The 27,563-nt window shown below is 41.4% G+C and overlaps 1 protein-coding gene across 4 annotated transcripts in view; it reads left to right on the top strand.

Moving 5' to 3' along the window:
• The window catches only part of DNM3 (dynamin 3), a 386,126-nt gene extending 364,142 nt beyond the window's left edge, over positions 1-21,984 (top strand). For 3 of the 4 annotated variants that reach the window (XM_080649441.1, XM_080649440.1, XM_080649443.1), the window contains one exon: positions 12,857-17,654. In XM_080649441.1, the coding sequence (XP_080505567.1) occupies positions 12,857-12,926 (70 nt within the window). In that variant the 3' untranslated portion in view covers positions 12,927-17,654. Of the gene's footprint in view, positions 1-12,856; positions 17,655-21,800 lie in introns of those variants that run through there. The other variant, XM_080649442.1, reaches the window with a different exon arrangement.
• The last annotated feature ends 5,579 nt before the right edge of the window (positions 21,985-27,563 follow it).

Raw genomic sequence — 27,563 nt, 5'->3', positions numbered from 1 at the left:
CGTCCTCCCTGCGGCCTGGTACTTTCTTTCCCTCCGCTGCTTTTTCAGCCATCAGAGCCACATGATAGACACAACCGCAAATAACAAGTGCTCTGATTTCTGGAAGTACTTTTAACTGTTCCCATAAACACTAGGAAATGTCCACCCTGCTTTCCAGTCAGAATTATCAGCTCCCAGGAATGGTGCAAAGAACACATGTCCCGTCCAAGGAGCATGCTTCGTCAATGTGGCAAGTGCAGAAGCGGGAGTCAGACACAGGCTAGTCAGTCCCTCATCATCAGTGGCAAGGCCAGGCCTTCTTGACTTGAGATGTTCAGAATCCCAAATCTTCCTAAAGTCAACATTTCCCTTTAAACACAGAAAAATAGGGTAAGGTGTAAATACTTTTCTTACTGCTCTTCTAGGAACCCAGTAAGTGTACAAGTTAATATAAAATCTAGAAATCAGCTTCATTCCTTCCCTTTGTGTGTGGGAGGGTGAATGAACCAACTGAGAGGGGGAATGAGGTGAAGATGTGGATAGTTACCAACTAGATAAACCATCACCAGTGAATCCCCAAGTTTCTATGGCAATTTTAAAAACCAGGAAGGAGAGAGATGGTGTGAGAAGACATCAGGTGGCTTTTAATACGACATAGAAAATGACCTTATTTTACAATCAAATACCCCAGTTGCCTCCACCGTGTGAAGACTGCCTCCATTTAGTTTCAGATTTCCATGAGGCAGCTTCGTTTAAATGTACTTTGATCCATATATATGGCATTCTTCTAGAATGAGACCTCTAATGAGAGTAGGAGATGAGAAAGACTTTTACGGGTACTTTGCCACCCAGAGAGACTAAAATGAAATTATTCCCCTTGGCAATGGGTTTTTATGTAAGCTATATTCTGGACCATGCGTATTTTTAAGCTTATATCAGGATCATTCTCAAGGTCAATTTAAGAGTGAACGAAAGTTTCCCCTTGAATAAATCTCGGCCTAGTGTCACATTCAAGGGCCTGAGCCGGAAGTCGGCCCACTTGCTCTCCCTTCAGACCATGGATGAGAAGCTATAAAAACCCAAGAAAAGGTCTACTGATTTCTAAAACAACTAGAATTTAGTTTTGCTGCTTAGTAGTGTTGGAAAATACTTTAATAACTAAAATAATAAAACTTCATGTGAGGCCAGTTCTACCTTAATTATCACCTCTTGGGGTGGAAAATTAAGGAAATATTAGTCAATGTGTTAACTAGAGAAACCACTGCCATAATTTGTCTCCACATATCTGGGTCTAAAGTCAAAATAAAGCCACATACCATTTGGGAAGCGGGGGTGGGGGGAGCAAGCGTGGAGTTTTAGCACTAACAACAGTAGTATCAGAGCATTCAGGACATAAATTCATGGGCCAGAAACACCCCAGTGGCTCATCAGTGCCCTTCCATTATTTAAATGCCTACGGTTTAGGAAACTGTAATGAGGAATGTTGATTTGTTTTAATATTTTAATACCCTCATTACTATCATAACCCTTCGTACTTGCCTTAAGTGGCTATCTGATATCTGTTGTTCACTCAGAGTCATCCAGGTGACTGAGCAGGAATGGACATTCATGCCAATAACAATTGTTACTGTCGTTCCAAAGTCCCCTTCCTTGTAGAGCAAGACATCTCAGAACCATATTCTAAAGGCCACAAGGAATCTTTACAATTTATAAATACTTCCAACATCTTCCCCGGACTGTTCAGTTTTTAGTTAAAATGTTATTTTTATCATTAAAGTTGGATTTCCTGGGGTTTTCCCCCCTAAGGATTTCATACCACTGTTCAGGTGCATTCTAAGACGTAAAAATACGTAGCTAGAATAATGAAGGTAGCACAGACCATTGTCTCCAGTTCAGAAAGCAGCGTTAAATCGGAAAAGCAAGGTTTTAGAGTTAGACCATCCCTCCATTCCGTATGCTCTCTGCTCAGGACCCCAGCCCTTTTCACTTCCCATGACTCGCCATCAGGCCCACACCCCATCATTTAGGACAGTCTGCCTTTGGTTACTTAGGAGGGACACCTGCCTGCTCGCTGTGTTTGGCAGGCCGGCAGGATGAGGTAATCCTCAGAAGAAAATGTTCTGGTTCTTTGGCCTCAACATACAACATTATTCAAAAGAGTTTTCTGGGAGCGGGGGCGCAGTCGCTTTGAGATCCCCTGGTGGCACATTCTGTAGGAGGATGGAGGAACAACACTGTCAACGTTTTTGATCCCTTGGAGAATAATGGCGATAGAAATTCCATCTGCCTTTGCCTTTCCTTTCAGCGATGTTTACAGACAGATGAGAGCCTTTCATTTGTAAACATCGTGGCTTTCCTCTCTCCGTCCAAGTCCCGCCATCGTCTTAAGCACAGCTCCCATGCTCCTTAGAGCAGTGTGTTCCTAAAAGCAAACTTTGCAAACTATTTCTCCAGGACGATGGCAGTTTTTGTAAGACAGATGCCTCAAAGACATATGGTTTTCATAGATTTTTCCGTCTAGACTAGCTTTATTTAGTGACTTTTGGTCTGAATTGGCCTAGTTAAAGTTTCTGTAGGAGCTTGTATAAAAATTTTAAGTGTGGGCATACCACTAAGGTGTAAAACAAAAAGTTTGACTTCTTCTTGGCCAGAGATGAAAAGGGGTCGGTTGAGAATTTCCTTCAGGTTAAGTAATTCTGATCCTTCTGGAAGCCCAGTGTGTCAGCTCCCACAACAACTGTCCAAAATGGAAAGACTTACCCTAAAAATCTGATAACTGCTAAGTGCATATACTCAGTTTTCCTGAGTGAATTCTTTGTGTTCCAGTTGGGTGTGTGTGTGTGTGTGTGTGTGTGTGTGTGTGTTAGAAAGCTCCAATTCTTTCTGCAGACTCTTCACGTGGCCCAGGAGACATATGATTCCGTGCCCTTTTAGCACCAATTTTTATAAACACAGCATTTCCCTCATTTAAAAAAAAAGCGCCCAACGAGCCACTGAGTAAAGTCCATTTAGGAGTTTTTGTAGCGCCTTCAACTACCAAAGAAAATGTAGGTTTTGAGCCAGTCAGGAACACTTTTAGAAACAATAGGACACGTGAAGAGGCCAAGAATGACTTCCACACGCACCCAGAAATCAGCCTTCTGCCCCCGCTTTTGCAAGAGCTAAGAAAGGGACCCGCTCCAGCCCCAGCCTAGCAGCATCGGGGGGTGGACGGAGCAGATGTGGGCCGTCCTGTCCCCGCCAGTCTCATCCTTGGCTTCGCACTGAGCATTTAATTGGACTTAGTCACATGTTTGTTCACTGCGACCGCAGCTTGAGGGGCACACTGTCTCTCTGTTTTTCTGTTTGCTTTTAACTTTCTGGTTTTGAAAATCCAAACTCTAGGCTAGAGCATGTTAGAGCTCCTCCTGCTGGAATATTTTTGAATCGCTGGGATCGTAATGAGTCAAGGGCTGCTCTTTGTCTCCATCTCTGCCCCTGGGACTGATGCAAGCAACTAGAAAAATATCACCCTGTGCATTTAAAACTGGCCTTTTCATCCACCAGGTATCGCGGTTCGGCAGAAATGAAATGTCAGTGCAACATAAATCTTCAAATTCCTCATGCTCTGGGTTGTTTTTTTGTTGTTGTTTAAAAAAATACAGGGAATTGGAAGGTTCTCTTTTCCATCCATATCTCTAATTCTATACTTCCACTCTCTGAGGTGAGACCCAAGTCAGATTCTCATGCTCAGAAGGGTCTCGCTCCCTCTTGTAAAGGGGCCAGAGTCTTTCCAGGCTCCAAGGTAGGAAGGAAGGTTACACTTTGTTACAGAGATTCAGAGCTGTGTCTTTCTTCACATTCGCTGCTTTCTCCTTTCTCCCTGATTTAAGATGACAAAGGGTGGTGAGTCTCAGCAGTGGGAGCTTGCCTCTCCCAGAAGCTCCTTCCTAGCACCTCCTTCCCAGCCTCTCTCCTTCACCCAGATGGCTGAGTGGGCCCACCCTTCCTTCCCTGGTGCCTGGGTGAGAGTGAGGGGAGGGCAAGGGCACAGGACAGAGAAGATGAAGAGGGTTAGAGGTAGTTCTACCCCAGCTACCACCAATGGGACTAGGTTTCTACAGCATGTAAGTTCTTGAGAGCTCTTTGGGGATTTCTCAAGAAAGAGGCTGGGGGTGAGTGGGAGTGGGGGGATGGGGGGGAGAGAAGGGAGAGAGGGAGAGCGAGAGACAAAGAAAAGGAAAAAAAGGCATTGTTAGGGACACTGCCTAACTGCATTCCATAGCCTTATATATGTGACTCTCTTTAAAAACCACATGCTTTCTCTCCAATGTAGCTTTCTCATTGCAATCTTCCTGCCTTCTCCTTTTTTTTTTTTTTTTGCAATCTTTCCATCTTCTTTTTTCTACACAGCTTATCTGTTGTCAGTGAGACAGTGCAGGATTTAAAATATAAAAAGGTAATCTCAAGAAGAATGCTTTTCAGAAATCATAGTTTGATACAACTAAAAATCTATGTCATCTGCTTTATGCATTAGGACTTAGAGCAAAGCAAGTAATTTACACACTGCTTTCTCAAACTGACTTCTCATTTTCTCTTCTTCCCATGTACTGTTTCCTGTGCTGGAGTGCCAGGCCCTCCACCTTCCCTGTGCTCTGAAAGTCCTTCTAGATCCCCAGCCCCTTTCCAACTCCAGGCTGAGACTCCAGGGGTCCCTCCAACTCCCGAGGTGCCATCCTGACATTGCACTGGTCCCACTGTTTCCTCGTCTCTCCTTCTATCTCAACTAGACACAGCTGGGCAGTAACTATCTTTATTTCTGTACCTCTACATCTTCATACAAACAGGGCTCATTGAGGGAATGCAAAACTACAGAGTGAGTTAATGTACAATGTAGTTAATCAAATTTATTTTGGAATTATCCCAGTGTTTTGTGTATTGTAAGAAATAATTTAAACAAACACTTTCTCTCTCGATCTATTCTGTTGTCAACCTTGCCTGGATGAACGTTATTGTAAAATTCTTTTTATGAATCATAAACTGAGCAGAGCTAATGTGGGCAAGTCATCCTCTCAGCTGCATTTTTGCCGCCCACACAGAAGTGGGTATATCAGTGCCACCCCTGCGGGTGGAGTCTAAATCAGATATTTAAGACAATGCAAAGAAAGACTGCCAACATAGATTATATTACCATTTACCTCAGAGACTAATTCATACAGGATATTATAGGTTTGTATCATCAAATAAAAATTATAGACTGTTTTCCTCCTTAGATTCCTACTTCAAATTTCATCAATCGATTCATACTTTCCCAGTGACATACATTATAAAGTCATGGGTTGATTTCACAGGGGAAAGAAATGCTGGCTCTGATATGTAGCAAGAATCACATTAGAGAATTCCTTAGACCCTCGGAATGGACTCCAAGTACTATGTCCTTCCAACTCTACTGTAAACTATTCATGGACAGTATTGGCTTACTCTGTTGCTGACATGGAAAAGGCCAAAAAATATGCTGGATAGCATTCTATAATATTTTTTCATAATAAGTTATAAAATATAATCTTCCATGTGGACAAAATCATGACTGTTACAGCATTTTTCTGAACTTACCTTTATACCTTCTACATATATAAAACCTGTCTTGTGAATAAATGCTCAAAATAAGAAGCAAAGTGCAAACAATGTTGGCATTTTAAATACACCCCATAATCTGTTCTCTTAGAGAAGACATTTGCAAGAGGAGGTCCTGGGTCATAGCCAGCTGCCTTTCTGCTTCACCTGGAGGTGCACTCCTGTCTGATTTGTCCTTGGGTAAATTCACTCATCCATGTTCTCTGAACTGCTCTTTGGGACGCTGCCCTCTGCAGGTGCTATGGAAGGCTGTAAGCAGGACAAGGTGTAATCTCGGTCCATGGGAATTTTACAATGTCATTCAGATGATAAGCTATGCATACATGCCTTAAAATTTAAAAAGGATTAAGTCATTCAAGAGGGTTGTGGACAAACAAGGATTTCAGTCCCTGGGAGAGAGATATTGTGGGCAACCCCTAAGCCAGCTCACTGATGCCACCAGAGTCAATATTGCCTGGTGCAGCTCTGGGGGTCTGTTCAACAGAACCCCCTGGGAGAGGTGCTCTTCACAATGTTAGAAAACTCAGAAGTAGTTTCTGTTTTCTTTTGTTTTCTAAGAAATTGGCCAAATGTAACCAAAAGAAAGGAGGTATCTTATTTCTTGTGGTTTAGTAGACAAATCCTTCCCCTTTTTTTCTTTTTTTGGACCTGTTTCATCAACAAGATAAAAAAACGTTGGGAAAGTTGATGTCAAGTTCTTGTGGCTCCTAGAAACCTGAGATGTATAACACTCCCATTATCCTAAATGTAATTTAGAGGCCCGGTACATGAAATTTGTGCACGGGGAGGGGGAGCCCCTCAGCCCAGCCTGCACCCTCTCCAATCTGGGACCCCTGGCTCCCAACTGCTTGCCTGCCTGCCTTCTTGATCGCCCCTACCCGCTTCTGCCTGCGAGCCTGATCACCCTCTAACCACTCCCCTGCCAGCCTGATTGTCCCTAACTGCCCTCCCCTGCAGGCCTGATCACCCCCAACTGCCCTCCCCTGCAGGCTTGATCACCCCCAACTGCCCTCCCCTGCAGGCCTGGTCCCCCCCAACTGCCCTTCCCTGCAAGCCCGGTCACCCCCAACTTCCCTCCTCTGCCAGCCTGGTCACCCCTAACTGCCCTCCCCTGCAAGCCTGGTCGCCCCCAACTGCCCTCCCTTGCAGGCCTGGTCCCTCCCAACTGCCCTCCCCTGCTGGCCTGATCACCCACAACTGCCCTCCCTTGCAGACCTGGTCCCTCCCAACTGCCGTCCCCTGCTGGCCATCTTGTGGTGGCCATCTTGTGTCCACATGGGGCAGCCATCTTTGACCACATGGGGGCAGCCATCTTGTGTGTTGGAGTGATGGTCAATTTGCATATTACTCTTTTATTAGATAGGATTGAATTTTTGAGACAGTGGTATTTTAAAGCTTCAATTATATTTAATAAGTAGAACATATAAAAGAAGCCTATCCCATATTCTTTTTTATGCAAATAGCTACCCACTTAGATAACATTCCTCTAGAAATGTCAATCTTTGTATATCTTTCTTAGGGTGTTGTTTGTTTGTTTTTTAATTTGCGTCCACCTAGCTAATTAGGTTGGACTTCAACCATACCCTCTCCAAGGATGAGAATTTGGAATGCATGTTTAGAGATGTTTGCTTTCTATGCAAGCATCCCTAAGCAAGTAGTTATTTCTCTGGTGATGAAGAAAACATAGTATACATAGTATATTGGTCCTTACAGAATAAACCTAAGACCGATTTGACCCATACTTACGTCCCATTCCCAAAAATATCAAAGTCTCTTCACCACATTTCTTTTATCCTTCTTGAGATTTTTCCCTCCAGCACTTTCTCTTATTGCTGGGACATTATCTGGCAAGTGAATTGAACTGCTAAAGTAAAAAGAAGGTCAGAATTATTTATCATGCCTTAGAATAGTGGTTTTCAAAGCCTAGCCCCAGGACCAGCAGCATCTGGGAACATGCTAGAAAGGTCTCGCCCCATTAGAACTCTGTGTGGGTCCCAGAATCCTGTGCTTTAACAAGCCCTCCAGGGAACTCAGAAGCGCCGTCTGGTTGGGGAAGCACTGCCTTGGAACACGTAGTGTAACTGCTCAGTAGAAAGAATCTGACTGGCAGGTGGTAGATACTGGTTTCAGCCTAGGGAAGGAAGGACACTGAGCTACACAGAGTGGCTCTCACATTCCCCACTCTGGTAATTCCCACGTCCCATCCTGAGGAGGAATAAGGGCAGGGCAGAAATGTCCAGCCATTTCAGTAAAGGTCCTTTCCACCTCACCCCTCACACTGATGCACCAAAGCCATGTGCCATGTGAATGCTCCCCACCAATGTCAAGATAGGCCTCGCATCCTGATAGAACCAGCTAACCCAGTGAAGAGCACATGAAATTTTGGTTCTTCCAGTTCTTAAGAGAAAATCGACAGAGACAAGAAGACCCATCACACATTCTTCCATCTTATCAGTGAGGCCAGTTTCTCCCCCTCAATGCCACCCACCCTGTGCGAGCCTTTGACTTTCTTACAAAATTTGTCAGTGTCCCAAATACTGTAACCGGTCCATCCCTGCAGCTACACATGCAACCTCAAGTATTACATCTTTCCCTTTGGTTTGGAAGCAGAAACATGGCTCTTGTATCGTAACCATAAACCGCCCACACACAACACAGTGTTTCAATAAACACTAAATGAGTCAAGCTGCTCCATTTCAATAGGAGGGGTTCCTTAATGAAGCCCGTCACTAAAAGAGCAGCTGAGGGAAGCTCGGCACAAAACAAATAACTTCGCTCTGCTCAAAACAAACTGTCTTATGAGGTGAATGTCCTTGGAAATTTGAATTGTTAGGAACCAGACCAATGAAATGAACCTTAACAGTAAACCCTGAACGTTTCTCTGGTGTTGAAGTTGGCAGACATCTTAGCATTACTTAAGAAAATTCATGCTGAACAACTTCACGCTCCTCCTGAACTGCTTTCTAGTTTTATATACAGACTAGAGGCCCGGCGCATGAAATTTGTGCACTGGGGAGGGGGGTCCCTCAGCTCAGCCTGCACCCTCTCCAATCCAGGACCCCTCAGGGGATGTTCGACTGCCAGACATCCCTCTCACAATCTGGGACCACTGGCTCCTAACCACTCAACTGCCTGCCTGTCTGATTACCCCTAACCTCTCAGCCTGCCAGTCTGATCACCCCTAACTGCTCTCCCCTGCTGGCCTGATCACCCCTAACTACTCTCCCCTGCTGGCCTGATCGCCCCTAACTGCCTCTGCCTCAGCCCCCGCCACCCTGGCTTTGTCCAGAAGGATGTCCAGAAGATGTCTGGTCTAATTAGCATATTACCCTTTTATTAGTATAGATTATTGGGGAAGGTTATTGTTTTAGAAAGAAAATTATGTTCATTTCTTCCAGGAGATTTAGGGGCTCTGTAGGATTTTTTAACTACTAAGTGCTTATATGGGTTACTTTCAGCTGAAGCTGGGCATATTTTAAAGAAGTCATAATTATTTTGAGAGGACATGATGGAAATTTTCTTTCTCATTCTTTCAATCATGAAATCACCACTCAGATATGCTGTTCCCATTCAATGGAAAGTCCTAGGGACTTCCTTGAAAAGCTCATAATGGATAGATTCTCTGATTTATTTGACAAAAATGTAGGATGAGCCAAAGACCATGCTAAGCTCTGGGATATGGTGGTGAACAAGACAGACAAAAGTCTTGGCACGTGGCGGAAAGCTGCATTCTCCTGGTGTCCAGCCTTTGAGGGTGCCTATTACCGTCATCTTTCTCTGGTCCCATCAGCATGGTGCAAGGACTGGGGAGGAGGTTAATGAGAAGTTACTGGGCCATCAGAGTTTTGAAATATTTCTATTCTCTATCCCCAGTGTTGACTTCCTTCCTTCATTCTTCATCACTTAATTTCTGGTTTCTTTTACCTCATTACAGACCTGCATTATCTTACGACATTCAGGTTTTATATGCCACCGTTAAAATCCTCTTTGCCATTCCTTTTATCACATTTTTGTATTTTCAACCTCCCAGAACATATTCTCAGAGTCTGAATTACAAAAATTTGCTTTATTTTTCCCACTTAAATTGGGGTGCTATAGTAGAACTCCTTGCAGATTTGTTTTATCCCACTTGTCTTCCACCAGGAGTAGATTCTGAGTTCTTAAAAATCATTCAGCATAATGCAGTACACATAGTAGGTGCTCAATAAATAATGCAGGTAATGCATAACTGGAAGGCATGTAATAGGTCCTCTAGTGAGTCTCCTATGTCATATATGAGAAAACTGAGGCTTAGATATAGTTAGTGAGTTAATAATTGTACAAATTGGCTATTGGAGCTGGAGTTACATCTTTTGACTTCTGATTCTGGATTCTTTCTGTATAAACTTGATGCTTCAAATAAGCCTCAAAGTGTTACGTTTCCAGACTCATTGAACCTACTCATTGACCTGGCCTATACTCTAACCTGGTTAAACATCTTTGTTTTGGCACTTTTCATATATTTGTTTGTCCATTATTTAATAAACATTTATTCACTGCCTTCTAAGCACATTATACTAAATGCTGAAGACATGTAATAAATACAGACTATGTGGTCTCTGCTCTCAAGGAATCTACTAGGAGGACACAGGCAATAATCTAGAAAATGAATACATAATTAAAAACAGGGGTAAGTACTATGAAATACACAAACATCATGAAGTGATTGGGGTGATGGTGGTCAGAAAGGGCTGAGGAAAGACATTTGAGCCAAGAACAAAAGGATCACAAAAGAACCCAGTTTGCATTCCTTTCCCTGTTTGGCTGTAGTCCTTGGTCCAAACTATCATGTGTGCATGAAACAATTTCCAGTCCACCGTGCCACGCTGTATCCTACTTGTCACTGAATTTATAGTTTAAGATTAATTTTTTTTCATTTGAAATTCCCTAACTGAATCTAACCCATTATTGAATCTTCTAGTAGAATTTCCCTTCTTTAAGTTCAAATTCTGGCCAACTCCTTTGCCCTTCCCCCAATAACTGCTTAATTGCTAAGAATACTTTTCTATAGATAGAATGATTATTTATTAAATTTCATGAGGACAGGGGGCCTATTATTTAGTATTTATTTCAAACACCTACTAAAGAATTGAGCAGTCAAATACTTTATAGGTGGAGTTTCCAAGGGTCTAAATCGTACACGTCACTGTAGTTTTGTGTGTGTTTGTTTTGCCATAGCACTCATTTACTAACAAATACCTTTTGTGTCATGGGAAGATCAATGGATAACACGAGTTCTTATAGGTTGTTTCTTACCTTAGGAGTAACTTTCACTTATCCAATTGTCCAACATTCCATGGCTGAATGACAAGCCCTAAGATAAACATTGCAAGAATGTGAAGATGAGTAAGCCCACTTCTAATGGTAGGGGGAAGAGAAGCCTAAGCCTAATTAGGATTCCATGTGATACCAAGTCATGTGGATATGCTATAGAAGCAATGTATCAAGATAGGGGAAGGGAGATCCGAGAAGACTTCACCTAGGCGGGTCTTGAAGGATGAATATCAGTTCCAGTTGACGAACAGAAAGATACTGGGATGTAACACAAGCTAAACACTATATGAAACAAGTTAAGTGGACATGACCTCTGGCCTCTAGAACCTTCCCATTGAAGGGGAAAATGATGCAGGTTCAAGATTCAGGACATAAGTTAAATAAATATGGCCATTTAAATGAACATGAGCGCTATGCTAGTGAGAACAGACATTTTGCACGGTCATAAGTAAAAAAGGGATTATGGGAGGATTTTTTCCAGCAGGGAATGGCCAGAACATTTCAGGTGGTCATGGTAGCCAGTAGCCTCTCTGCAGGAAGAGGACTTACTTGTTTACGCCATTAAACAGCTAGTATTGGTTGGTTTCGTTTTGTTACTGTGCCCATAAAGTATCTCCAGTTATACTTTCAAAAATTGAGTACTTGCTTAATAAGAAGACTAGTATAAGACATTAAGCTGGAATGCACTTTCACAAGGAAACCTTTCTTCTAAAGCCACTTAGACTTTTTTAGGTGAAGGAACTCTACTGATACCTATGAGTTTGTGCCTAATTGGTTGATTTTTTTACCACTAGTCAACAATATCTCTTTTGCTTAGTTTTTTCCTTAAGTATCTGATTTTATTTTATAGCTTTGTGATTTTTTTAAACATTTCATGGTTGTTTTCTTCAACTTTTCTAACTTCCCTTCTTTATACCTGAGAAAGGATATTTGATTTGGTCAATGTAGTGTTTCCAATATAGAAGGAAATTCCATGACATTCAAGAAGAGGTCTTTCTGGGAGAAGGGGGAGGGGGGGAGACCAATGAGATCAATGGGAGAGTTTGATCAAGAAGAAAGGTGTTAATTTATAGAATTTATTGAATTTGGTATGTTATAAAAAATCACTCCCCAAGATACTACATACGAAGCCAATTACACACACAAAGACTTATTAATACACTTAAGAAATAAATGTGGGAGATCAGGAAATGAAGAATATTACTTGGTAAAGTTGAGATTGTCAGGTACAATAATATTACATTATCGTGAGTTTGTTTATTCAGCAACCTCAGCTATCAGAAACACCATTACCAACTAGAAAGTGAGCAAAATTACTACTAATAATAAAATTTCTAGGACCCAAAATGGGAACAAGAGGTCATGCAATTTACTCTGGTGCTCAGATACTTGGGTACTCATCCTGAGCCTATTTACACTTATTGTAGAGAACTCCAAAACCCTTGATTCTCTGGTTTTCTGCCAATTAGATGTCAATACAGAACAAATTGGAGAAAGCAATTGCTGAAGTCAATGAGAAATGATCACTAATATCCTGACAATGAGAAAAAGAGGAAGATATTACATAAAGGAAAATAAAAATTCAAAACCCCTCGTTCTCTAAGGCCTATCATTGGTTCCTAGACTATACCTTAGAGTTACACAGTACAGTTGGCTGAGAATATGCAGTATATTTCAGATGGTTTTTCAATGACTTAATATTTGCACTACTATTGGGAGGGATGACTTATGTTTTCAGAAAGATTTGCATATGAAAAACACCTCATTTTCATTTTAAAAAATGATGGGTGAATGAAAGCTAACAGTATTAAAATTATCACAGGTGGCAACCACTCCTGCTGGCCTGTCTCTGCATGAGCATGTGGGCAATGGCTCTTCTTCAGTGTCTTCGGGGCAGCCTTCTGCTAGATAGTCTACCTGTTTCTTTACCTTTCTCTTTCTCTCTTTCTAGCCGGAGACCACCCCCATCACCAACTCGTCCCACTATAATCCGTCCACTAGAATCCTCCTTATTAGACTAAACGGAGTGTCTGGCATGGCAGTTAATTACTAATGAATTATATGAAAGCAACATATTTGATAACCATTGCAGTAAATCATGAGTAGTCGCATGTGTGGACATCAGTAGACAAGTAACCAGTTTTACTAATGCATCCGTCACTCATCTGCATTGCTCATGGTATGTCAAACCATTGGGGTTTGACTCTTGGAAACTGCTGACCCTTCGATCCTTCCTATGTTGTATCAACCAAGGTAGGTTTGTATGGCAGCCCTGCACCTTGAGGACTATATGCCTACGCTGGCATATATTTGAAATTTCTTTGAACAAGAAATTTCCCAGGTTACCTTCCAGATAGCCCATTAAATATAATTCTTAAGAGATATCAGATGGTGGGCTTAGACCTAAGCCATACACATTTATTGTGCCACATTCGGTTTTGGCTGACAGAAATGGTATTGTTTAGTAATGTTTCTGTCTACTCCATAATTACCTGTTTAGATCCATTCCTTCCTCTCTATTTCATAAGACTGCTGGGAAGTGATTTTTTTTAATTGGGATTTCTTAAGAATAAAGCTTTTCCAGAAGCGCGAGGTCATTCTCAAAGGAAAAGTTACTGCCTTGGTTGCTCCAGAGGGATTCCCCTCATGCCAGTGTGTTTGGTTTCATGCTAGAAGCACATTCAACAGCCAGCGACTCAGAGCTTGTTTTTCTGTAGGCAGTCAATAGATTTGACTAGAATTCAGGAAGAAGCAAAATATCACATCTCTACAAGCATCTGGAAAATGTATTTTGTTTATTCATTTATATAATCACCTCCTCCTAGGTCACAGTGAGGCTGACATGGAAAATATCTATTTTTTTTTCAAATTCATCTAATTTTAGGCATGGCTGATTACGCTTAGACACTAACTCCAGTTGATTTATTTATTTTGTTGGTTGGAGCAAAAATATTCCTCTCTCTGCTGATATGTAATTCTCTTACGTAAAAATTTATCCCACCTTTAAAACAAGCTTAAAGTAACTTTCTATCCATTCTAGGCTTTCTTCACGAATCGTGAGCCTCACTATGGGATAACCATATTTAAGGAGTGGAACCTGGAATAAAATGAAAAGTCACTTAGACAACTTCAGAGTCTTTATCCAGGTCATTCCAGAAAATGGCATTAAGACATTGAGATCCAAAGCAAATGGGCAAATTGTAACGTTTCTGAAATTTACAAGGGCCCTTTCACCTGGGGGTTAGTAGTTCAGTCTGGAGGCTGAGTTTCGATGACCTAGGACCAGATGATTAGCACATAGGAAACAGCCAGAAGCCAACTGGAATTTTGTCTGCTAACTGTTCCCAGACAGCAGACCAAGTATTCACTGGACGGCGGCGTCCCGAGACTCTATTTCATATTCTGCAGAAGTAAATCAGTTTTCACCAACTGAAATGTCTCACTTTGAAAGTAGCAAACATGATTTGTATGTTAACGTAACTTTAATTTCCTGTGTAGTTTATACCCAAAGCAGGCACCCATAAAGTATGAAGTAAAAACTTTCAACCATTATTAAAAAGAGAACTCGCCAAGCTAAATGGCATTGTTTTGAACTTATTCTAAAAGGTTACAGCTAGCCCACTTAGGCAAAACTCAGAGAGTTCAAGATTCATAAAAAGGCCATTTCATCTCTTAAGTTATGTGATTGTATAAAGATCACCACCCTAAATCTTCTTATATCTTTTCTTTTCCATTGGAAAAAATATTAACTCTCTGTGAAGGAAACATGTTCTTTTTAAAATAGTGTCATAGCTAAATGGAAATATGTTAAGTAAACATTCATAGTAAAATAATCTACAGTGAGATATTTTTATAAAATCCTCTCTGTTAAGGATTCCCTTTGCTTCTTCCTTTGAATTCTCTAAAATAGGCAGCTCCCAGAACATATACTCCAGGGTTTGGCTTTGTGCTACATGTGGTTTTGCGTTTTGCTGTATTTCAAAAATGTCCTTCTGTTAAAGGAAAATATTGTGGATAACCACAGGCGTGTTCTTAGATCAGCACAAGCCGTGTCAGAGAAAATGGGAGATTCTTTTTCGAAGTTCCTTTCCCCTGATCCTATGCAGTCATAAACAATGGCGTTTGTCCTCTTTGGCCCTTGCTCTCAGTATAATCACACAGTTTCACTGTCCCAACTGTCTCTCTTTGTGGGTCTGTTTTTCTTCTAGTTATTCTAGTTCGAGTTATTTCTGATGAGACTTAGCCTCTCCTGGAATTTTAGTCGTCGTGTTAGAGAATATTTTTATTTTGCTACAGTGTCGCATGGTTAGCATTAACCCCATTTCCCAGAGTTTTGCATCCCGCTAGAGGGAGATGTCAATGTGAATGAAGTGGGGAACACTAAGGGTGTGTATAGTTTGAAGTACAGTGTTCATATCGGGCCTTAAGGTGGGAATGTAGCTCAGTGAGCTTCCTGAGTGTTTTCCATTCCACTTCAGGTCTATTGTAACTTCCTCTGAACTCTGATATGGTCTCTATAAGATGGAACTTCGTCATGTCTAGCATAACAAAATAAAATACACAGCTTTTTAGGAATTGGAAAAATAAACTGTCTATTTGATAGGTCAATCTATTTTATTGTCACATGCTAAATCTTGCATGCTTATTGACTAATTTGGAATAAACATTTACTCAACTATGGACAGATTATTGAAATAGTATTAATTCAGAACAGCTATATTGCATTTCCAGAAATCATCTACCAAAATTACTCTTCTGATTATTGCTTTTAGCTGTGTTTTATAACATAGAAGAGCAGTGGGGTCTATTTATTAACAAATTGCCTACGTGTTCAGATGCAAACTCATCTATTCCAAAACATTATCATGAAACCAGTTTCTGATTTAGGATTAAAATTTTAGGATTAAAAAGTAGTCCTATAGATTAATTTTATGACTTTTCAGTATAGCATCAGTCATAATTCTCAAATATGAAATGGGACCTAATACCAGTATGTGATCAATGTTGATGTTTTCCGTGTACAAACACCTTTTCTATGCATGTGTCTTTATGTGTAACAGTATATACACAGTCAGTTTGTTTCTGTAAGTAGCTGTATTTTGTGCCCCTTTGGATAAGTAGGTTTAAAAGCCCTTGTTAAAATGCCACAAGCATGAGTGTAGATTGTATGTGCACTGTATGTATGTGTATGGGTATAAGTATGTATGTATATATGTGTTTTGTATGTGTGGGTCTGAATCGATTTTTTAAACTGTGCTTTGGAGAGTCTGCCATAATCTGTAACAACAGTGGTCCATTTCTCAGACAGTATGTGAGGCATACAAAATTTTATCCAGATTGTATTCATGCTGAGAGGCCCAAAGCTAAGAGTTACCATGACAATATGGTGGAATAACATCCACAGGCATTTGTATCTAAATCACAGCATGCTATCTAAGAAGAAACAGCCTTTGCTGATATAGTTCCATCAGAAGTGTAAGACCTGGAAGCCTACCTTTACGATCTCTAATTATCCTTGGGTTGCTGAGCTGACTTTTAAACAGCTAAGTTGGTCTACATAGTCATATTTTCTTTCCAGTAAAGGTTAAAAAAATAGAGGGGTACAGTAATATAATAAAAGCAATGGATCTCTCTGAATAAATTGGCTAAAAATGCAGAAGAGAAGTTTCTTAATATTTTGGAGACAGGTCATGAATCCCCTTTTTCAGGTGAACACTTTTGTATTTGGAAAACAACGTAATTTGAAATGGACAGGAATCTCCTTAACATTGAGACTAAATCCTACATAGAGGTCTCTATTTATGGAACTCAATGAAAGGAGATACTATGTGAAACTCAAGGCATTTCACCCAGAGGACTGCTAGCTCTGAACTGAGAGTTGAATGTGAAGGAAGTTAGATGGTTTTCAGAGAAACAATTGTGAGTTCACTCAATCACTCAGTCCTTTCTTAAAAGCTCAAATGTGTCTTCTAGGTAATCTTAAGTCATCCTGTCTAGTTGGTGCATTTAAAATTATGTGGTGCTCTGTATTCTGAGCTTTAAGACTATTTTGAAGCATATGTAGTATAAGCTTTGCTCTTGGTATATATGTGTAAGAATGTGTGAATGTGTGAGAATGAGAGAGGGGAAGCTCAAGGACAGTCTCTTGTTTGTCTGAAGACTTGTTCATTCTGGTATGTTCATGAGACCTTCCACTTCTCTGGTCTGGGTTTCTCGCCTGGCTCAGCTCAAGGCATCCATTTCTCTAATTTTTATCCTTGAATCCCTCCAACTTTGCTCATTATGTAATGTTTGGAAAGTTATGATGAAAATTACTCTGTCTAACCTCTTGCATTGTCTGCTGCCAATGTGATAAAAATTACTCCCGCCAACCAGAAACTTCACCACGACTGCACTGGAGTTGGATTTCATGTGTACAGCCTGTGTTTTGCTTGCTTGTCTATGTTATTTCCACTCCCCTTTTTAAATCAAATTCCTCTTCGGCCTTTTTATGGAGAAGCGGTATACAGAAGCAAAATCTTGTCTCTGCTGTTGTCTTTGATTAATTTGAGCCAGAATACTTTCCACTGTCTTCTTGGCACTTTGAGGTTTCTTAATACTGGTATATGGATGGACTCTGCAAATGGAAATTTTGAAGCCAGTTCCTAAAGCCTGTATCAGTCGTGAAGGTCACATGTACCTGTTGTGAAAATGTGAAGCTGTATTTCTGAACCTGAAATAAATGATAACATTTGAAGGACTCCCCCCTCCTCATTTTTGTATGTATTCGAGTCATTTCTATGCATAACAGTAAAGATCTGAGACTTGTAAATATTTCTAACTCTTTTGATCGAATTGGCCCAGAATTACCAACGTGGAGAATAACATTTGGCATTACTGTCATTGATTCGGGGAAGAACAAGATTTTTAAAGGGAGCAGCAAATGGGAAAAATCAAAGGCAGGAGAGTGGGAGAGATTTTTTCCTGATTTGAAATCATTGTTGGACTAGATTTGAGAAGGGCCCAAACCTTAGTCAGATGGAGGGTGTGACGTGACACCTGCCAAGAGGCACTATGACATTTGCTATTGCAAAGGAAGTGTTCATGAAAAACCTGGGAAGCAGAGGGAAGAAGAATACTTTGCCCATTTGTTAGATCCACAGAAGGCGTGTCTTACAGAAAATAGTGAGTTCCTGACTCAATAGTTGGCCTCCATCGTTTACTCACTGGGGATTAAAGGGACACGTTAACCCCCTTCCATTTCCCCAATGTTAAGAGAATGGAAGAGTATTCAGTAGTTACCCACATCCTTGTCCTCCTGTGTTTCCAGAGAATAAAGGACTCATCATTAAGAGTTTTGAGAATTGGTCCCTTACCAACATGCATAGTCCCAGATTGTGCTGTCCAAAAGCAGAGACAAGAAGGAATGGTACGGCTGGGGGGCAGGTGCTAGTTTACTCTCCTTGTGTTCAGGATCTGCTCACAGTGAAAAGATGAATTGGAAAGACTGTTGTGCTAATTCCTGCTGTCCTGCGGTTATTTGTCTCATACATCTCCCACGCGTGGATCAGTCACTGCCTTCAAAGGCAGCTGCTTACTGGAGAGGGAGTCAGCATGAGAGCCGTGTTGGCATGTGTGTGGGGTGCTGTGCAGGGGGGTGTGCTTTACTGCATGATTCTTCATTCAGAATAGTTTCTAATAGAAATTACCAAAACCAAGGGACCTTAGTGTAACTATGTGACAAATTTCCATTTTTATTTTTATAATAGTACTGGCACCCGTGTAAATATCTTCTCAGTTTTCCAGAATCTTGCTTTTCTGCAGGAATCTTTGAATTGCATACTGAGAAACTCACCAGGTGTTTGGGTGAGATGGCTATAGTGCAACCCACACCTACCACAGTCACTCTGAAGACCATTTGTAGTGATCTTTCACACTGCAGTGCCTAATAACTAGAATACGTGCAAGCAATGTTGGCTGAAGTTTCCCAGAGTGCATTCCATGAGATTTTAATGTTTTACACACACATGGGTTTCTTGGTTAAATGTACCTGGTTAAATGAAAATTCTATTACGTGGTGGTGTTGTTATGGGAAGACTGTACAGAGTGTTAATATCAGGTTGCATCGTGAGCCTCCAGGAGAGGGTTAGTGTCTCCGTGTTTCTCAGACTCACTTGGCCATTGATAGTTTGTTCACAGAGCATTTCACAGGCTGGCGGGGAAAAGCACTGGGTGTGACCAGCCCAGCAGAGACGGTCACCTGTGAGAGCGGCCAGCGCTCCCAGCGTAGGACAGTCCTATGGAGCTCTGGTGCTTTGTCATAGGAGTGTTTGGACCTGAGCAGGAAGGCCACATGGGAACAGGCGGCATGAAGCAGTTTAGAGAGGTGCACGCAGTGAGTCTTAGCGAGCCTTGTGGAAGATACAGATAATTCTCAATACCTTTTCTCTCTAGCTCTCCAAACAAGAGCTCCTTCAAAAATTCCATCACCCCCATTTTATTCTCATAAAGGAAAGGATCAAGGCTGATTTCAAATAAAAGAGCATCAGAGAAGAATCGAGAAGGATGCCTATTTGCATGGCCTTTCTTGTCCCACTTGCCCAAGACTTCAGGCTCCCTGCTGCTCTAGGATGTTAAGTTCCCTGAATGATGGGCCAAGAAAGCAAGCAGAGAAGGTTTTGTGAGATTGTGACAGAAAAGAAAAATGTCCTGAGGAAGACCTTGCCGGGGATCTTGCCACAGGAATGTCACTGTGAGGCCGGATGGCAGCCCTGAGGCAGATCCGAGAGAACTGGGGTGACTCATCACTCTCCCTGATACTTGAGTCTTTTCTGTATGAATTATGCCGTGTTCCACACTCAGCTTTTCCTGTCTCCTCACCTTCCTGTTCTGGCGGAACAATTCTGGGAAGTTATTTTTCAGAAAGCTTAAGAAGGTAGAACCTGACATTATCATCTTGGTTAGGTCGATTAACTCACATGTTGAATACTGCCATGAGGGGCTTTGAAATTTGTTAGCTACTCAGTATTCAAATATAGTCCTCCGACTTTTATTTTAGAGGCGGCAAAAGTATCAGGTACCTTTGAAACTCTTTATATAAAAGGTCCAAATAATCTCAGGACTCGCCTTCAAGCACTTCAGCATGGCGCAAGCAATATATAGAAAATAATGGAAAGGAACTAGCAAAGCCCAAACTGCTGTGATCCATGACCTAACAGACTCCGAGAGGAAAGTTAGACCCAGGATAAGTGAAGAGGAAAAGACAGAGTTGTTTGAGGGGATAAATGTCATTCTGAGGTTGGAAGCAGATATTCTCCCTGTTGGTGAAATATACAGGGTGTCCCCAAAAAATGTATACACACTTTAACAGCTGATAGCTCAATTGATGTTTCTGTCTTTTCAGATTTAACCCTATATTTGGGGGGATTACCCTGTATTCCGAGACATGGAGTTTCTGGCCCTGTGCCTGGGTTAGAACACCAAAGTAACTCCAACAGAAAAACGCTGTGGCAAATGCAAACAGAATGTCCCTTCAGCACTGGGGACTCGCTGCTCAGTTTAATAGCTCGCCTTCCCACCCTGCTGAGGTCATTAAAGTGTCCCAAAGCCCTCCAGAACACAAAAATAGTTTGTTTGCTGGGCAGTAATAAATCTCATTGAGCCTGCCTGGAATTTAATTCTATTTTCTTCATGAGAACACCAGGGACACCCATTACCTGGATTTCCACAGCTCAAGGCTTGCAGACCCCCACACACACACCTCCTCACTTGAAAGGTTAGGTACCAATGACAAGTTTATATGGATGGGAGGCCTCTTTAGTGTAGGCAGCTTAAATTGGACCAAAGGAAAAATGGTCTTGGACTTGGGGGAGGTGAGGTATTTATTTTTTTTTTTACTACTGCTCAGAAATAGCCCCATCATTTTGGCTCCTTAACATCTCAGAGAAGATAAAAATAAGTTTTTGTGTTTGTTTGTTTTTTTTGTAGACTTCATTGCTCCACTCACTGAAGTGTTACAAGAGTAAGACGGAAGTGAGTATGTTGTTGAACATGTAGCCCCAGACAAGTCCCGCAGAGGGTAGGGCGCCAACCGAGCTAACCTCCCAGCTCATGGCTTGCGGTAATGTTGAGTCTGTTCCCGATTTAGTTAGAAAGAGGAAATTGAAGTGTAGATACTGCCAGAAACCAGAGCTGTGCCTGGTGCTGGAGACTTGGCTGAACCTTCTCCAGCCATGAAACACCCAAAAAGGCTGATGTCTAATGAAGCACCATGAGCCAGGCCTCACCTTGTAGTTTCCCTCGGCCCGGAAAGGCTATCACATCAGGATATTCACCTGCAGCAAATTCTTACTTGCAAATCCTTTCCTCAATCCTCACATTTTCTGCATTGTAATTACATAGCTCATTTGATCTTGTGACACCTTCTCATTTGACATCATCTTGAAAAAAATGTCACCTGTCATATTTCTATATCAACTCCCTCTCCCCCTATGGAGATTGCACAGCATTTATGGAAACCTTTGGAAATAAGTGAATGTCCCAAAGTCAGGGTGGGAAACAAATACTTGAGTCATGAAGGTATTTGGCTCTGGTACTGTGCCCAGTTCTCCTGAATGCGATTGCATGGATTCCTCATTACATGGCACAAAATAAGATTTTGGAGTGGACTCAAATGGCTCGTATCTAGCACACTGCTGATCACCAGAAAAAAATCCTGGGAACAGCTAACTGCCACATGGCATTCTCCCGTGTCCCCCATGTGTCTGCATGCTTTTTTGGTCTAATTTGAATTGGACTTTTGTGGGATAATTTTGCATGTTCTTATTTGGATTTGTTTTGTAACTCAAACATAGTGTGCTTCCTCTGCATCTGTGTGTGTGGGTTTTTTGTTATTTGTTTTGTTTTGTTTTCACTAGGCGACCCCCTCCTGCCGTTCCAGGACGACCATCTTAACCCCATCATCCATCTCCTTTCGTTTCCAACAGCATGTCCATCGTGGTGTTTAAAAGCCTTTTGTTTGCACTATATGTTATATGTACATAAAAACTTTTATTTTTGATCCATGTCTATAATAAAAACAAAGTTTATTCTATATATTTTAAAAAAATGAAATGTGTCCTGTTTCTTTTTTCTAAAGAAGACCCAAATGAAAAAAAGAGTTTGTTTCAACTAAAACCAGGTAAGGTAAAAAATACATAATTTGCTCTTTTAAGGAGCTTAACTTGAAAAACAATTGATTTTAAGTTCTTAAAGTATGGCGATTTAAGATGCTATTTGGTGTGAATGATAATCTATCTTCAATTGAAATGCTGTTCAATAAAAGTATGAAAAGATGCGGTAAACCTTCTGGGTGTCTAGAAAAGAAAGCTGATTAATTTCAACCTGCCTCCAAGGATCCCATTAATAATTATTGCATAAAAACAGCTTTCTGTTGCCCGGTCAGCGTGGCTCAGTGGTTCAGCATCAAAACTATGAACCAGGAGGTCATAGTTCAATTCTCAGGGCATATACCCGTGTTGCAGGCTCGATTCCCAGTGTGGGCCGTGCAGGAGGCAGCTGATCAGTGATTTTCATCATTGATATTTCTCTCTCCCCCTCTCCCTTCCTCTCTGAAATCAATAAAAATATATTTGTTAAAAACGGCTTGCTATTTTTGTTATTTTTCTAAATATTCTTGTAGGAGATAAAATATGTAAGATCATGGAAGAAATTGTAGGTCCTAAACACATAAGCCTCTATTTGGGCAAATTTAGAGGGAAAATACTGTTCAGAATAAAAGTACAAGGCAAGGAAATGTCACCTTGATAAGAAAGATTTTTTATGACAGTCAAGTATTGGAATAATGGAATCTATGTGAGTTTTGGAGGGAAAGAACTTTTTCTAATACCTTAGTCCTCAAATGGCAATCGCACCATTAAAATGTTAAGCTCTCGTTTTAAAAAGCACCCGAAGATTTATCCAAATAAAATGTTTATTAAGGTAATATACGACATCCCACCAAACCTGTGATCCGAATCCTTCCTGAAGTTTAATTCGGAATTTTCTTTTTGAAGATTGACATGGTCTAAACCGGAATGTGAAAGTCTCTCATATTGGATGAGATCACTTCAGCATATTAAGACAGGAACCTACTGGACTGGAAAGTACGTGGTGTTTTTCATCAGGAATTGGTGTTCCATTTCCTTTGTGTCTACCCTAGGCGAGCTCTGGCAAAGAGTCCATGTGGAACTCCTGGGGAGGAACCCCCAATTCAAGACCCCTCACTAACAGTGTTCTTTCTTTGGACCATAAAAATCTAAGGACTTCACTTTCTACTCAAAATGGAAAAAAAAAAATTTCTCAGGTTAAAATTTTCATATGACACAACACATCGGTTTTTACCGATATCCCAGATTCAGGGACTACGAGTTAGAAGCACTGGTAACTAAGAAGAGTCAAGGACACCAAAGCAGGGGATCATCACCTGAAGCTCAAGCCCACGTGGAGGTGAGAGCTGACACAGAATAACACAGCCCCCAGCCTCTGGCCCCCTTCACCTGCAGCCCAGGTGGTTGATCCTATAACTTATATTCTTATTGGATGGGATTTCCATCTGAGAGACTTCCTGTCACAACAGGCAGTGTTCCAGGACGATTTCACACCACCTCCCCAAACTGAACCAGAGGTTCTCAACAGGAGGGTTTTCACCGATTCACCGTTTTTAGGTATTTGATACATTTCCACTTTGTCTTCAACATGAACTTATTTTCATATGCAGTGTGATACAGTTTAGAGGACTTTAAAACTTGGTTGACCTGATGAACAATGAGGAAAGAAAACTCAGGTCGTAGCAGAATTGAACCAATTCCTGGGCAGCCATACCCATCTCAGCAAAGAAGTGTGGTCCCTTCCTCACCTTAGGTAGGCAAGGGAAAAGGTGGGAGGGAGCCGCCTGGAATAAAATGAAAACATGGGAAGGTTTTTTCACATGTATTTGCTGTTTGTAGTGTTTCTAAGTTTCATAATATGCCTCTGCTCAAGTCCCCTGCCCCTACCTCCTCCCTCAACATTTGAGAGTTTAAAAAATACAGCATTCTTCTGTATTGACCATAACTTGGATGATCAGAAGGAATGAACCACTGTGCCTGTAATAAAATAACACTTCTTAAATACCCTCATCCCTTTATGTATGCATCAAACCTGCCTTGAATTCATAATGTTCTAGTTATTGGGAGCCCCAGAGGAGTGACAGGAGTAAAGTAGCTTACAAAATAAAATAAGCTATTTGAGTTCTAGAACCAGGTTATCCTCTTGACCCATTGCAAGCTAACATTCTAGAACATGCTGGCTTTGACCTCTGACAAAGAAAGGAACAATAGAACTCATTTCAGCCAATCGGAAACCAAACTTGGCATTTCTAATGGAATGGTGTAACGCAAGACTCTAAATCACGTAAGTGTTGGTTGAGAAAACGACACAGTGGTGTTGAAATTGAAGTAGTCCCGTTAACTTTGCTTTGGCTTCTAATAAAAAGGCATTAGGTTCAGAAGGTACCTGTAGCTGTCTTCCACTGGACCAGTGATGGTTGTTAGAGCTCCCCAGTCTCCAGCCAGAAAAACCCAAGACATCTAAGAGATGGAGAAAAGAGAACTAAAGGTAAGGAAAAATCAAACTTCCAATCCTTTCCTTACCGAGTTTCACTGGTAAGTAAATGTCTATGAACTGTGGGCACCGCAGCTACACTGACAGGGATGTTTCAACAAACATCCTACAAGTGGAAAGCCACAAGGAGATAAGGAAATAACGTCTGTTGTTCGTTGGCAGATACGGACACTTCCAGTGGCTTTGGAGTATGATGTACTTGTGTCCTTTTCATCCTAGACTTTGAAAAAATGTTGTACTGGCCAACATCTGTTTTAGAACTGTTTTTTTTTTTTTTAATTTAAAAATAAACACTCAGAAAATGGATACTGGAATCTTCAGGGCAGTTCCATGAGATTCTGAAATAAATCTTTACAATTGTAAATCCATTTTAAAAACATGGACCTCACCCACAGAAAGAGAAGGTTGCTGAAAAAGAAAAATGCTTCCATAGCCCTTTAGAATATGACAGTCTCTATCTGACACACCAGCCACCTCCACTACCCACATATACACCCATTTTTGTGTTTTTTTTAATATTACAAGTTACTGTTGAATCGCAGTACTGCTGACATATTAAGATCGGTTAAGGTGGTGGCTGTTAAATGAGTCAAGCATATAAACTGCTACTCCCATTGTTTTTAATCAAATTTTACAGTAAGTTGTATTGGGTCCTGAGTTTCAGACCCAGGTCACATCTTCAGAGCCCCTGGTGAGCAGGAGCCATGAGCAAGCACAGAGTAAAGAACCCTTAGCAAATCCAGGGGCCAGAGAGACTCAGGAATCCTCAAGACAGTAACAAGTCATGCAAGTGGGTGACAGCTGACGACAGTATATTTTTTGAAGCTGCAAGTAACACGATGGAAAAGCTAACCTTTCAGCTCTTTCCTCTTCCTGGAACACTCTTCCCCTGGGAGTCTGGATTATTCCCTCACGCATTTCAAGTCTTTGGTGAAATGTTACCTTTTCCATGAGACCTACCCTGACCCCCTTAGTTAATGCCATTACTTTTCCCCGTGGCTTTTATTATCTTCTTAGGTCTATTCTGTGTCTTCTTCTGCTAGAATGTAAGCTCTATTAGGTCAAGGACCTTTGAGTCATAGATATATCACAAGCACATAAAACAGTATGTCATATATTTAGTGCTCAATATGAGACCAAACATCATAAAATGTGAATGGTAAAAAGTGAGTAGAGATAGGCCTCGGCGGAGAGTAAAGATTTTTGTTAGATGTTGGGGGTATTCTCAGTCTACTCAACTTGAAAGTAAAAATAATACCTGCATGGCAGGATTAAGAGACATAGGTAAGATAATGTATATAAAATGCCCAACACAGTGCCTGATACACTCTGGGTGCTCGAAAATGTAGCTATTATAATTTATCAAGTACCAGTGTGCTATTTATTTCCTGAATTTGTGGGGCTCAGCTAGTTCCCTAAGCACAATTCAGCAAGAATCCCAAGACTCTTATTAAATTTCTGTATAAAAGGGACTATCAATAACTTCCACAAGATGGCACTGTGTCCCAGCCAATTTTCCTGCATTCAGCCTGTTTGAAATATTATAAAACTGTGTGACTGATGCCCTCTGCTGGCTTGTTTTTGTTTTTCTTGACCTTGAGCCTTTGGCTTTGGAGGTGCAAATGATGGCTCCATGTGCTTTCTCAAATATGCTCAGCATGAATTCTTAAATCCACAACCTAAGCCAGCTGCCCAAAGGCTCACTCAAAAGTCTGCAGAACGGACATAGCATACAGGCACAGCACAGACACCAGTTTGGCTGCCATGCAGGACCAGTGCATGTTACTGCCCTGAGGTCCCTGCACATGGCAATCACCTGTCAGCCCCATCATGCCCCCAAATAAAGCACACCTGCCGCCCTGTAGTTCTACCTGTCCTTGATCCCTCCATCCCAGCTACAATCCCTGGTACCGTTTTGGAAGGATGCACCTCCCCAGTCTGCCCTCCTGATTCTCACTTGCCACCACCAACCAACCTCCAGCTTTACCTAAAACCTGGAAAAGAAGCAGAGCCAGGAGGAAGGGTCCAGTTTCTTATGCAAACAAGTATTTGGCACGTTGGGGTTTTAATGCCAATGCTACTGTGACCCTCTCCCCCTTCCATTCCCACTTCTCCCCCACCCCACCCCCAAACACACACACACACACACACACACACACACACACACACACACCATAATATTCTCTGGAGATCTAAATCATTATTACAGGGCTTGGCAAAAGGAGGTTTACAGTTGTAAGTACAGGAGTTTATTCTTGTATTGTTGTTATTTTATTATTAACCTATTTTCACCTGTCCCTGTATTCTATTGGCACTCTGAGACTGCTTTAAATTTAAGAGACTGCCTGCATCACTGTACTTATATTATGGGAAACTTACCCAGAAGCTGCCATATTAGTTCACAGCATGGTTGTCCCGGCCGACATCCCTGCACCTGCAGTGACCCAGAGAAGCTCGCCTTAGTGAACCTCTTCATCCTTCATGTAGCAGCACTCAAAGGCTTGGGATTTCTCAACAGAACACTCACAGCTTTTTTATTTGCGTTTTCCCCCAAACCTTTTTGGAATCCATTTATATTCCTGGCCTGTGAAACTTCTAGGTGTTACATGTAGAGAGTGTGTTGAATTGTATTTTCGTGTCTTAAACTTGCCCTGCTCAAACTTCAAAGGGGGTCTGCTCCTCTATGTCAAGATTTGTGAAGCTAACCCACATTCCCTTGCACCGCTAACACTGTTGTAGGCAGTGACTTTGTATCTCCCTGGAGCCTCCCTTCAGGCCCAGCGTGCTAGTCTTGACTGTTTTCGTAGGCCAGCCTCCTTTCCCTTTGATTCTTCTCATTTAGATTTTCTAGTTATTCGTCCAAACTAAAATCAATGCTCAAGACATCTTTGAGAGGTCTGTGTTCAGAGAATTAAAAACATTACTTCTTAGGGGAACACGGGTGCCCTGATGAGATTTGATTTGGAATTAACTTCTAGAGAGAAGGGACAGTATTCAGGAACTTTCCCCAAGAGAATGATTACATGAGGGAGGGACCA

This window comes from Plecotus auritus (assembly GCF_963455305.1).
Source record: "Plecotus auritus genome assembly, chromosome: 12".
Taxonomy (NCBI): domain Eukaryota; kingdom Metazoa; phylum Chordata; class Mammalia; order Chiroptera; family Vespertilionidae; genus Plecotus; species Plecotus auritus.
This window is presented reverse-complemented; position numbering and strand designations above follow the sequence as displayed.